Consider the following 13,923-nt stretch of genomic DNA (forward strand, 5'->3'; position numbering starts at 1 on the left):
ATAGCCAACAGTACCCAAACTTAATCTAATTTTTGATACACATACAAAGGATTGAGAAGTTTACTCAACCCAATTTATGGTCTTTCCTTTGTCAAAGATTTCACTGCCATGAAACAGATTAATTACATATGAAAGATGCAAATAAACATGAAAAAGTTAAAAACACTGTCTTGGGATGTGGTGGGGGTTTTTGTCATTATTTGTGCATAGAAAAGATGCAAGAAAGACAGTAGCCTTTGTAAGAAACATGTAAATGTTTTTACTTTAAAATATGAAGTTACCAGAAATGCAGAATTAGGGCACTTTAGGTACATAAAAAATAGTAGAACTGGTGATTGCTCTGTGTTGCTCTTCTGATTTTTTAAGCTTCCTGATGTTGACGTTCTTGTAGCAAACTTTCTCACACATTTTCTGTAAATAACTCATTGCTTTACATTCTTTTATACAAGAAAAAAAATTTCATAGACTGTAAGTTTATCCAGTGTCATTGGAGAGGTGGCACTGTCACTGTCCAATCCACTGTCACTTTTAGAAAACTATATAAATGTTAAAGTCAGAAAATTAATTTCCCTTTTCTTCTTCACCTTGAGAACAGCAGTGTGCGCTTGTGTTCTTTCGTGTCCTGTATGACAGCTCCGTCCTGGTATTTGCTATATCTAGGAACTACCAAAAATGTTTGTTCTTCCTAGGTCCCTTTCTGGGTCCCGCATGCTCAGTTTTTTTCTGCTGAAGCTGGAATCTTCAATGCCTGCCTTACTTCACTGTTATATTAATGATGCTGATATCCTCATAGGGTTTGTCAGTTTTGGGATTGACTTTGACATTTGAGATTCTCTGAACTACTTCCATTCCTTTAGTCACCCGTCCAAACACACTGTGCTTGTTGTCGAGCCACGGCTGTTTGAAAGCAGAGGAGAAAAAGAAAAGCATATTAAAATAGAAATCAGCATGTAGGTTAGGTACCAAACCAAAAATAAAGTGAACAGGGATACTCTTAGGTTCCATAATCTGGACACACAAACACCCTGTAAATACTAGCATGCAAGGAAATACTAGAATGCAGCTAACACATATGCATATGCATTTGAACTTACCTTTTCAATTGCTTTCCTGAAGTACTACAGAGGTCATGTTCTACCAGTGCAGTAGTATTGTATAGTTCATTTTAAAGTGTATTGTCAGATCACAGAAATGTTGTTTCAGTCTCTCTGTTTCATGCTATTTTCACAGAGTAATTTTAAGTGCCAGTACAGAATACTACCCAATTCAATACTCATATAGTACGCCCAATTTGAATATAGGCCCTCATACAACTTAATAAACCTCATCGCTATGGTACATAGGTTTTTTTTAATATTACTTTGATGTGCTGTAAGAATGCAGTTTTTATAAGCATTACTTGTAAGGATTTGGTTTCTATATCTTAGATTCACATATTAAAATTTTTATTGTTGGGTCTGAATTTATACACAGATCAAATGAAATTTTTAAACCTTAACACTGGCTTTCTTGTATAGCTGCAGACAATATTAGACAGACATCCTGGCACCACATCCAAATCCCAAAGAATCTAACCAACACCTAGGTTTCCATCAAGTTTAAATCACTATTATTAACATAAGATACTCTAGTAATACATAATTGCAAACATGCCTAGGAATTTTATACCACCCCCCTCCATTTAAAGGCAAAATACCTCTTGATCACAAGTGATGGAAAGGTATTTCTACCTTGTAAGGGACAGTTTCAGTGAAGCCTACAGACTACACATCATGTGCATCATTTATTTTGTGAAGTAAGTACTAGTGTGTCCCTTTTTCCATGAGAAAAACACTGATTTTTTACTGTCTAGGTAGCCTCTCAGGCCTTAAATTGAGCCTTTAGTTTACTTACAGTTGGCACTACTGTTATAAAAAACTGGGATCCATTGGTATTTGGTCCTGCATTAGCCATGCTGAGTGTATATGGTCTGTCATGTCGTAAAGTTGAATGAAACTCATCTTCAAATTCTCCTCCCCAAATACTTTCACCTCCCATTCCTGTACCAGTTGGGTCACCAGTCTGAATCATGAAACCCTGCACAGAAATTAAATGTTATCACATTACTGCATAGAATACATAACCAAAAGTGTTATATGCTAGGTGACATTTTTTCAAACTTATTTCAAACATTTCCAGTAAATGTGTTAAAATTCTGTGAAAGGGAGAAAGCATTTAAGGCTTTAAGTGTCTATCAAGTACTTGAGAAAAAGCAAGGTTAATCACTATTCCTGCCAATGAAGGACAGAAAACTGACTATCTCTACCTTTTGCAAATTCTTAGACTCTATCACTTGATTGTGGTGTGACACAAATAAGAAGCCTTACAAGAAAGGCCTTCTGACATGAAGCAAAGTTTTAATTCAAGCAGGACAGCAGGACTCATCTTTCAATTTTCAGTTTTCTGCTACCTTAACAACTGCAGAACAGCTACTACAACTTTAGTAAGTGCTAAAGCTGTTTAGAACATCAGAGCTGTTCAGAATTTACTGAACTCTAAAAGTACTCCAACAATCCTGTGTGCAAAAGGGAAATGGAAGTGTTAACAGAGGGCTGACCACCAGAGTACAATACATTAATTAACAAAAAATTAACATGTTGCAAGTTACCTTGATGATACGGTGAATTATGTGTCCATTGTAGTAACCATTCCTGCTGTGTACACAGAAGTTTTCCACTGTTTTGGGGCACCTACAATCATGTAACAGAAAACACAATAATATTAGTCTGGTGACAGGGCCATAACGATTTCAGCTGGGACTAAAACCCCCTTGTGCTGTGCAATGTTTCAGGACTCTGTAGGAAGGGATGTAGCCAAATAAGGAAAAACCAAATCTCCAACTCCTCAAACCTAAGCTTAAAGAGAGCTGAAAGCAAAAAGCTTGGGAAGTACAAAGCTGTGTGATTACACAGAAAGGCAGCACCTGTGCGTATAGCACAGGGATGTTTTAGCTGTTGCTGAGCAGGGCTTAAACACTGTCAAGGCCTTTTCTGTTCCTAATCTCTTCCTAAACCCTGCCAGTGAGGAGCCTGGGGCTGTAGTTGAGAGGGGACCTAGCTGAGACAGCTGAACCCAGCTGACCACAGAGATGCTCCATGGCACGCATGGCATCATGTTCAGCACATAAAAGCTGGGGGGAAAAGCACGGGACATGGAGAATAATGGTGATTTGCCTTCCCAAGTACCCACTCCATGTGAGGGAGCCCTGCTTTCTTGGAGATAGTGGAACTTCTGCCGGTCCAGGTTTCCTGTTTTGCTTTGCTTGGGTGCATGCCTTTTGCTTTCTCTATTAAACTGTCTGTACCTCAACTCACAAGTGTAGTCACTCTTACTCTTCCAGAGCTCTCTCATTCCACCAAGGGGGATATGAGTGAGTGGTTCTGGGGGCTTAGTTGCTGGCTGGGGTTAAACCATGAGAGCCAGAAACCAAATGTCTTCCGAAGGCCTAATTCAAGGCACCACTGACTACAGGTTCCCTAGTTTTCTATCTGCACCCCCAATAAGGAGAAAATGGGCAAGCTGAGTTCATAGCTGTAGAGTTACTCTAGTCTGTGAAAAGGAACATCAGCTTGGGTTTTAGCGATACTCTAAGCTATCTAGTGAAAAAGAGCACCAAAGTCATAACTAATGGAACAGACTATAGTCCCAGGTCTTGCTGAGTAGTACAGAGTCATTCACAACTTTATTTCACAACAAAATGACCAAAGAATTCAAAGATGTACAGAGCCATATCCTATATGCTCTTCTTTAAAGTTTTAATCACACTAAAGAGATTTTAATTTAAAGCTCAGCTGGGAGAAAATACTACAATAAGAAAGGATGAACCTAACAATAAGCAACCCTACAGAACATTGCAGTGAAGCACCTTACAATTCTGTGCATGCAGATATGACACATTAGCATGACAATTAAAAAAAGGAATTAATGTAGCTTGACCTGTCACTTGTTGGCAAGAGCTCTACCATTGCTACAACCTATATGCTATGATTATGAATTCCAGAAACCAGAGCCAGATGCAAGGAAACACTGGTGAAGACTGCAGTAAAAGTCTGGTAGCCCTAGAGGGTAGAACTGCAGTTGCCCTACCTGTGCTTATGACCAAAGATGAATTTGTTTTTGGAGTAGCATGGAATAAGTTGACATAATTTAGGTTTCTATGTATATTAATATAGTCTATAAATGTCCCATTAAATAACAGAATATTTGCAATTTTTGCATCATGAAGGAGAAAGGAGGGCATTCATTTTAGCAATTGTCATTTTTAAATTCTATTTTAAATTCAATTTAAAAACATTTTTAAATTCAGTTTTAAAAACTTTTAAATTCTATGCCTGGTTTTGGATATACACAACACTAGTATTATATGCTGGTATAAATGTTATATGGCTTTTAAAGGAGTTGCAATAAAGTGTAGTACCCTGGCCACATTTGGAACTTGCAACTACTCTTCTGGCTTGCACAGATCTGCTGCCAAATCTACTGCTGCGACCAACATCATCTTTCTTTTTCAAGATCTATGCAAACAGCACTGCCTTACAATACAGAGCTAACACAGCAGAACAAAAGTTAAGAAAGAGGTGTTCCTGAATCAATAACTAAATAAACCTAAATACAATTCCAAAAACTCCTCTGCTCCACACTGTTCTTTAGACCTATTTTTACCCTACTTTATTTTTATTTGTTAAGAGTCACATTTCTACCTTAGCATATTAAGAAACTGTCAGGAAACAGAAACAGTAGAAAAAGGGAAAGAAAATAATTACTTCTAGCACGAGACAAGTCTTGGATAATGCAAACATAAGGGACAGAACAAAACAAACAACAGAAAAAACACCAACTACATACTCAACAGGAAAAAGCTTGATATGAATATCTCCCATGCTTGTGTGGATGATGGCACTGTCTGACACTCTTTTGGGACCTTCTGCCTGAGTGGCTGCCATGACCTCTTCTTTAGAAGGTTTCTCATTAAATACATCTCTGTCAGAATCTGCACTCTTTGTGTCTTCTGGTTCACGTTTAGTAAACTGAAGCACAAAAGAACAGAAGGTTAAGCGCTTTTTTCCTCCTCTTAAAATACACAGTACTCTGCACCCAACACATCAATGTCATTATTCAACCTGCTGAACTCCCAATTCAATTTGAAATGTACAGACAATTCCTAGACAGTCTATCCTTGGACTGCTGTGTTGTGTTATCAGCATTTCCACAGTCACAAATTCCAGTAAAACTACATGCAAATCCAAGTAACTTTTAATAATCTATTATCTTTAAACTTTCCCCTTTACAACACGAGTCTGCACTAGTTCAGCATCTTTTCTTTAAAATGAGGTGGAGAATACTAGCCTGTTCTGCTATTCTCAAACGAAATTGGCAGGTTTTATACCAAAAGGATTAGCTGTGCTTTGCAGTTATGCTACAAAGTTAAATCATCTTATTCCAATACTGCATTAATATAAAACTATAGAAACCCAGAAAATTTAAGGCATAACACATAAGCCCAATCTCTAACCTCAATGGCTATAACCTCTCAAATCAGCTACTAACCACTCTGAAATTGCTTGTCTGTTTGGTTCCATCTCACCAAAAAATTCAACCATGAACAGGAAGATGACTCCTTTCTTGGTTGCTTATAATGTCCTTAGTGTTACCAAGTCCTGATTCTGGTCTGAAATTTTTTTCTATTATATTTTTTATGCATACAGTTGCTCCTTGTTTCTTTATAAAATCTGGTTATTTTTGTAAGTGTTCTTAGGGGTTTTTTTCAACAAGAACAAAAGGATATAATCTTCTTGGGGGAATAAAATTTTATGAAAAAATCATAGCTGTTTCTTATTAATGTACAGATAGTTGAAGATAAAAATTCTAAGTTCACTTGCAATATAAAGAGACTCCTTTGTAAAAGCTGCATTTACAACTACAAAAAGCACTAGAAAAGTGCAAATAGAAAAACAAAATATAATGTAGAGAAATCAATACAAAAATGGAGCTATTTAAATAGGAACCCCACATACCATGTAAAATCTGTTTTTTTTAAAAGCTGTGCAGATTACTGTTGGATCTGCCTGAATATTCTGGAGAACAGGATTTTCAGATGCCTTCATCTCTATAGTGATCGCTGCACGATGTTTCTTTGCTACTCCTTGGAACAAAGCCAGTTGCATCATTCTGATGTTCTCTTGTTTTCCCAAGATACGAATACACCTGAAATACAAGATGTAAAGAGGTGTAATGTTCAGCTGCTCACAGTCAGAAAACGTCTTATTAGATTCAGAGAAAAATTTCAAAATCCTCTCAAAATCATTATTTACTAATAATTTGTGTGATGTTTCTCAATTTAAACTTGGTACCTTAATTTATCAGTCAGCCTCCTTATGTAATAAAAATCCCAACTAAATGATTCACCTTTACTTTACATTATCCCATCCGGTTAAACAGAGATTAATGGATTAATTACATATTTTTATTTACATTTTTAATTTACATTTTATTTATTTTTTAATTACACATGTGCATGCCATTTGTCTAAGCTCTAATCTCCAATGACTCCTTATAAAGAATAGGAGCCTTACAGTGAAATGTAAGGCTCTCAAATAACAACAGAAAAAGATTAGACACCACCAAAGTCTTATCAAGTTTTAAATATGCTCTAAATTTGACTAAATAAAAACTTTAAAACAGAAATTTATCTCAATGTGTGTCACTGGAACTTACCTGTTAGTCTCTACATTTATGACCTTAATGCCCAACATAGTTCCATAGAGAACGAAGTGTCCAGTTTCATCAAAAATTATATTAATTAATCTAACTGCATCCACCTTCTCCAGCTCACGCTCAACTGCCATACGCCGGCCAAACTCCATGTCAGGCAGCTGTTGTCTCATCTGCTGAAGTTCAGTAAACATCTACAAAAAAAACCCCAGCACTACTATATTAACATATAGTAATACATTTTACTGGATAAAAAGTAAAACTTTTTATCCAGTAAAACACTGATTCACATGATTAGAAAATACTGAATTCAAGTGAGATTGCTCCATTCAAACTTAACTGAAGGATTTAGGTAAATGCAAGTAATACTCTATTTTAATGATACAACAGGCATGTTGTAGGACTAGGCTTAAGTACATGAAAGTGTGCAGTTGTCTATCAAATTCCTTAGAAGATGACAAATTTAATTCATTATCATGATGTTACTTGCAATAGGCATTTTCCACCATCTTCCACAACTGCATTCTTACATAGTTAAATGTAATCTAGCAGCATGAAAACAGAAACAAAAATCAACAACTCTGTTTCACTATGTAGGTAACATAAATGAGTAAGAATTTACTTTGGGGCAAAGCAATCTAAGAGACAAGCAAGAGAACACAGAAGGCCTTTTTTGCAAGAAAAATATGGGAAGGAAGCTTGCCTTTAGAAATAAATTATAGCTTAGGTGAATGTGCTGGCAAATAAATTCAAGAAAGTAGAGAAAACATTTCAATAAGGAGAAACAAGACAAAACTCACACTCAGAGATTCATCAAAGACTCTCATGAGCTTTCCTGTCAGAAAACGAAAAATTCTAACTTTTCTGTCAGACCCAAGAGTGGCCATTTTCTTGCCATCAGGTGAAAAACTTATACTGGATGGGTAAGCCTTGCATTTAGCAAATTCATATAGATCGGTATCCGTTTTATACTCCCAGTTCACATTCTTGGGAAATTTATATTCATGAGGAGTACCGGTCCAGTACTCGATCATTCCGGACTTGTCCGAAGACACAACTGCTTTGTAGACAGGGTTCAGGCGTATCTGAGTAAGAGGGGACATGTGGAGTTTATCGAAAACATGAAGTGGCTGGTTATTTCCTCGTCCATCATAAATGAATATTTTTCCTGTGCTTTTCTCAGACGTTGCAACAGAAGAAATAGCATCTCCAGGGCAATACACCCATTCACACTGGCCAGGGTGGTAGCTGCAACAAAGAGTAGAAAGGAAAAAAAAATTAAAAATAAACTAGGAATGGTTTTAATTAGGTAAGAGTCAAGTTATGCTGTAAACTTGAAATCAAACACCAGAAGCAAATTTTAAACTTTATTTACTAGTTCTGCTAATACATATCTTGCTAACATTGAGCATATTATAGGCAAGTTTTACCAAGAAATACCATTCAGTGGGAGACTACCAATTTCTGTTCCTTCCATATTGTTTTGTAATGAGGCTGTGATAGTCAAAGTAGAAAGTGAGTAAAAAGGATGAATTTGGACAGAAATCAGATAAAAAGCCCAAGTGGCATTAATAAATAGTACTGACTATTTATTCAGTACTACTGAATAGTACTTATATAAGTCAGTACCATTTCTCCTCCATCTTTTAAGTGAGTAATGACTCAGTAGAAATTAAGACAACTGCATCTCTGCCGAACACTTCTGCAAAAGTTCAACTAGATCTTACCAGGAAAAAAAAAACACAAAACCACTAAATCTCCAAAAAATGATACAAGCAAAATTAAGACAATCCCCCTATTTCAATGAGGGTTGAGAGTGCATTTAAGAAGGAACTCATTTGCTACTTGCAAAAGTGCAATCTACAAATAAGACAGATATAGTCAATAACACAAGTTATGTCTCTTTCAAAGTCTGTAAGCAAAGATTCTGAAAACCAGGACTCAAACTAAATCGCCAACATCAAAAAATGATACAATCTCCAGAGGAAACATATGTTTAATATCCTTTCACAAACTGAACTAACAGATGCTGATGGATTGGTGATATTCTGACATTCTGACAGACACCAATAATTTGGATTTTCAATTTCTGTCTGTAAAGAGAAACAAATACTTTGTCTCAAATTCATTAGGAACAACAGGATCAAATAAATATATATGAAGTCTCTGCAGAAATAGCCAATGTTTTCAGATCACAGATGGAAGCATAAAGCATGGAGATTTGCAGACAGCCATGGTTTACAGATTAGTTAGAACTGGAAAGCTCTGAAGATCAGGGGTGCTTTTTTGGATATAAATTTCTTTTTTCTATAATTTTACCAATTATGTAGTACCACTACAGGGCTATGTCAAAAATAACAGGAAAACCAAAAAGCTTAAGCCTAACTGGAATTTTTCCAGAGCAGGCAGCCAAGAGAGAATCAATTCCTATAGGTGAAGTACATTATCTGGAGGATGACACTAAAACTAAAACAAAGCAGATAGCATATGCTTTTATTACATGCTCTTTGTAAAAGCTTTTTTCCCTGACTTTATACTTCTATTCAGTTTCAAAATTAACCAATATATCATAGATTATGATGAGTATGTTTTCTAATTCTAACAGGTTTGTGGAGTAATCAGTATTTCTATTGTTCTTGATGCAGCATTTATCGATCCTCCAGCCCTTCAAATCCACCCTTTTAACAGTGTGGGGGCTGTTTTTCTCTGGTATTGTTATCATTCCAGTAACATCCATTCCTGTTTCTCCCAGATCCTTTAGGTACATATTGTGTAACTACACTACTAAAGAAAACAATAATATTGCTTCTAACAGAAAAGGGAAATTGACAAAGACAACAAATGAGACAACACAGACAGGCCAAATCCCTTCCCTAATGGAACTACTAATAGGTGGTAATTTTTATACTCAGTGCCAAACAGAAAAAATTATGCCTAGCTAAATATTTGAAGAAACCCCTCATCTTTGTGCGTAGTATGTAACACTGAGGAAGCTCCTTTTCTATGCCTCTCTTCTAGTGCTGCAGTAGTAATTTCTTCTATTCAGTCAGGCAGTCTCCAGCCACTGGCTTCATTTCAGACAATGCAGTTTACTCAACTTCATATGACTGGGGCATGGGGGAAAGGGAAGAACTCAAGAACCCCAAATTCCTGACTTATCTCTTAGCACAACAACCCCTACTGATAATCTCAAAAGAACACTTCTGTGAACTAAGCAACTTACCCAAGTTTCAGCATGTTGATCATGTCAAAGTTGACTACATCAAACACCTTCATTGCTTTGTCATCTCCAACAGAACAGAATAATGCCCCCTCTGAACTAACAGCAATACTCTCAATAACACCTGTAAATTAATTTAAGATACTATTAAGAAGTGAAAAAGGACATCCTTCATTCCAGTATTACATACGGAAATCCTACATAGGCTTAAACCTATTTCCCAACTGTTTTGTAACCTTTTTCATTTAAAACTCTACCCAAAGTCAATAAAATATTATTTTAAAAAGTAAATTTCACAAAACAACACAGCGTTTAGACTGAGGTATGTGATAATGAACAATTTATGAAAAACATAGTAAAATATTATAATGGTAATAAGTTTAATTTAAAATGTTGATTTTAGAAAATTGAGAATATTATGATGGGGTAGACATTATGTGCTCCGCAGCTTGCATCTCTCAACAGGGTAAAAGCAGCAGAACTCTACAGACTATTACACCCACTCAAAACTCCTCTGCAACTGAGCCTTCCATAGAGTTCTCACAAGACTGATTTTCACATGGAAGGTTTTGTTCACACCTTTTGCTTCAGTATATAATAAGAAGCCAATAGTTAAGATCAAAACCAGACTTTAGTACTTGTCATTCTAAAAGGAAACCATGCTTTAACTACCTATTATTGAATATTTTTCTTACTGTAACATTTTGCCTATCAAACTGGATTTTTTTCCTTCAGGTATATCATAATTTCTAATACTGTTGAGAATATAATTTTCTGTCCAGCCTATTTAATGCTTGGCATAGTGTTGAAAACCTTTGTGCACTTATTAGCTCAGAAAATTGGGTTAAAGTTTCTCTTAATTGCAATTCGTCTCATAATTACCACAATAAGCTGAATTTACAGTTACAGTATACCAGATGAAAATAACTGCTTTTTTTCCAGACTACAAGTGAAAAAAAAAGAAAAAAAAAAAAAAAAAAAAAGGAGGTATCCTTACTTAAAGTAACATATTTTTAAACTTCTCTGGATTTTATTAACACTTTTGTGTATCTTGCTCACTTATGACCCAGATATTCTCCCCCCAATCAGGCACAAGGCAATGCAAAGGCTTCAGTTTTCATTTTCATATTTCATTTTCATCCTATCCCTGCTACAGCTTGGCAACAAAATGTAACAGGACCAAGAAATAAAAGGAAGACTGGTAGATATAACTGAATTTCTGACTGCACTAAAGGAACCCCAGAATCCCTCTCTCTATTTGCATTCTCTCTTCAAACAACAAAAGCAAGGGAGAGGAAAAAGTAAGGTCCTTTAGAAAAGAAAGAGCAACTTCTCACCCAAGTGACTTCGGAAGTGTTTAACAAACTCAATCCCTTCTTCTATTTTCTTCCAGAATTTTACATGTCCATCATGACTGGCTGTTATGATAAAATCTGTCCTACAATTAGAAAAGAAAAATAGAATCAAAAAACCAAATGCATGCATTATGCACCTTCCCACTGGTTAGTAATTTGCACTAAAATTAAGACTGTGCAGAGAATGAAATCTCAAGAAATTACTGTGACAGTCTGTCTGAATGGGTACTATAACTTCTGGAAAAACAAAACAGGTACATTTTAGTACATTTTAGTACATTCTGGATTCATCTATGAAAAGACAAACTGAAGAAAAATATAACACTATCCTTTTTGAATAAGTAAATATAACTACTATTTTAAGTCTGGTTTCATGGTTGTGTGTGTGTGTGTGTGTGTGTGTGTGTGTGTGTGTGTGTGTGTGATCTCTGCAATTCTGGTGAATGGTATTTTTTCAGAGGGAGTAAGTTACTCTTACTCCTGTATTTCTGCATATTTTAATCAAGGTTTTTAAGACCCTCCATAAGGAGGCAGGGTCTTAAGACCCTTTAAAGACCCCGTAAAAACAACTTAGATCTTGCTTCTAGGTAAGCCACTTATTAAAAAAAAAAAAAAAAAATCAAACCGCCACCCTTTAAAAACCACCTCAGGACACTGTAACTTTCCATTATAAAACTTCTACAGGGAAAATTTCTTAGCCTTAGCCTACACAAAAATACACCCCAGACAAAGAAATACAATGGCAAACAAAAATACTTACTTTGTACAGGCTACATGTGTAATAACATCTCTGTGCATGTAACTGCGTTCATACATTGAAGCCGATGGTAGATTTTCAAGATAAACGTGTTCAAATTCAAGAACTACACAGAATAGAAAGAAAAGTCAAGACTTTTTTTTTTCATGAAGTTACATCTACATTTTGTTCTCTTTTACTTATCCTCTTATTGCGTATTCTTATATTTAGTCAAAAATATGCAGGATTTTGTGTTCAAATATAATAAAGGGCTTTTAGCTCTGGCTTTTCACTCAGACTTACACATTTTCTGTGGACTAAAACCACTCAAATGCTGCTTTAACTCATATTACTCCTCCCTCTTAAAGCAACTGTTACAGTAACTGTCTTATTGTTTCAAGAAAACCCAAAGTCAATCAACAGTTTTAAGTTACTCCCAGAAAACAAAGGTCATCTGATCCTCCTTTCATTCTAAAACCACATGTACCCCTGTTGTTTTTACAAGTTTTGTGGTCCCACACAGCTCCTGCAGTCTAAATTTTAAGTGCTGGTATCCACCTATTTCACTGTTTAACTGGCTGACCTAGAATAATCTGATTTTGAGTTTTGTTTCTGATTTTTAGATCCTACTTGTTAACACGTGTGCAACGGTATTTTTTAGTGAACTTGCATGTTTACATCTGATGAACACTGTTTTTTTTGCTTAAAGAAAGTGATACCCAGAGAGCTGGAAGTTGCTGCACACACCAACACCACACGCCAAAACACAGCCTAGAGGCTTCTCCTGCTGCTCCAGCTTAGGGCAGTGATCTGAAAGATGGATTAACTGGATAAACAGCACAGCTTCAGCCTGCACAGCAGCAGGGCTCTTAGCTTTAAAGTGCTCTCCAGAGGAAGCAAAAGTCTTAGTCATAGAATGCTAAGGGGCTAGAATAAGCCTTAAATACCAGCTAGTCCCAAGCCCCCTCCTAGTAGACCAAGTTGCTCCGAGCCTTATTCAACCTGCCTTTGAACGCTGCCAGGGCTGGAGCAGTCAAAAAATCACTGGGCAACCTGGGCCAAGACTTCACAGTAAAGAATTTTTTCCTTATAGCTAACGTGAATTTTCCCTTTTTCAGTTGGTACCAAGTAGTCTTGATGCTATCACTGCAGTTCTTGTCGAAAAGTCCGTCTCCTGCTTCCTTGTAAGTCCCTTTAGGTTCTGGAAGGTTGCTATGAAGTCTCCACTTAAGTTTCTCTTCTGCAGGCTGAACGGCCACAAGTTTCTCACACCAGGCACCCCCGCTCAGTAATTCCGCACCTAAAGGTTTCCCCCTAGCATGCTCATTTTACGTACGAGACACAGCTTCAGGAATCGGGCTCCCGACACTGCCCTCACCTCGTGGCCGCGCCCGCCCTGCGGGGCGCCCCACCGCCGGACCCCAGTCGGGGCAAAGCTTCACTCCTACCCTTACCTCTCCTTTTCTTCGCCTGCGCGGCCTCCCCCGGGAGCGGCCCGACCCAGCGCTCATCCTCCTCGTCTGCTGCCGCTGGATCCGCGCCACCCGCCTCCACCTCCGGCGGCTTTCGCTTGCGCTCCAGCTCGGCGGACGCCATGGCGCTGTCGTCACTCTCCCGCGCCGGGCGCTCTGCGAGTGACGTAAACGCCGCGCACTCTGCGAGTGACGTAAGCGCCGCGGATCGGACGGCGGGAAGCGGCCATGGTAGTAACGGGCGGGAGGGGCGGCGGGAGGGTGCCGGGCGGCTCCCGGCCCTCAGGGGGATCCCGGTGCTCCGACACCTCGGCGCCGGGAGGCGTTCTAGGCCGCTGGGGCCGCGGGGCTGCTTTGCAGGGTGGGCGCTGGCTTCCCGGCTGGGAAGGG

At 37.7% G+C, this 13,923-nt stretch overlaps 1 protein-coding gene across 1 annotated transcript; it reads right to left on the reverse strand.

The window, feature by feature from the left end:
• Positions 1-559: 559 nt before the first annotated feature.
• Positions 560-13,694, reverse strand: PPWD1 (peptidylprolyl isomerase domain and WD repeat containing 1). Its single transcript, XM_030236751.2, has 11 exons — positions 13,516-13,694; positions 12,086-12,188; positions 11,308-11,408; positions 9,974-10,094; positions 7,551-7,998; positions 6,754-6,944; positions 6,054-6,243; positions 4,885-5,066; positions 2,648-2,729; positions 1,894-2,076; positions 560-897 (listed from the first exon to the last, which is right to left on the reverse strand). The coding sequence occupies exons 1-11, from the start codon at positions 13,655-13,657 to the stop codon at positions 754-756; spliced, it is 1,887 nt and encodes a 628-aa protein (XP_030092611.2). The 5' UTR covers positions 13,658-13,694; the 3' UTR covers positions 560-753.
• Between the last annotated feature and the right edge of the window lie 229 nt (positions 13,695-13,923).

The sequence above is a fragment of the Serinus canaria genome, chromosome Z (genome assembly GCF_022539315.1).
Source record: "Serinus canaria isolate serCan28SL12 chromosome Z, serCan2020, whole genome shotgun sequence".
NCBI lineage: Eukaryota > Metazoa > Chordata > Aves > Passeriformes > Fringillidae > Serinus > Serinus canaria.

Excerpts from the sequence above, each read along its gene's own strand:
- PPWD1 (XM_030236751.2), bottom strand. The coding sequence starts at position 13,657 with ATGGCGTCCGCCGAGCTGGAGCGCAAGCGAAAGCCGCCGGAGGTGGAG. Across the intron at positions 6,244-6,753 it reads ATAAATGTAGAGACTAACAG|GTGTATTCGTATCTTGGGAA; the intron begins GTAAGTTCCAGT and ends CTTGTATTTCAG. Across the intron at positions 2,077-2,647 it reads TAATTCACCGTATCATCAAG|GGTTTCATGATTCAGACTGG; the intron begins GTAACTTGCAAC and ends ATTTCTGTGCAG.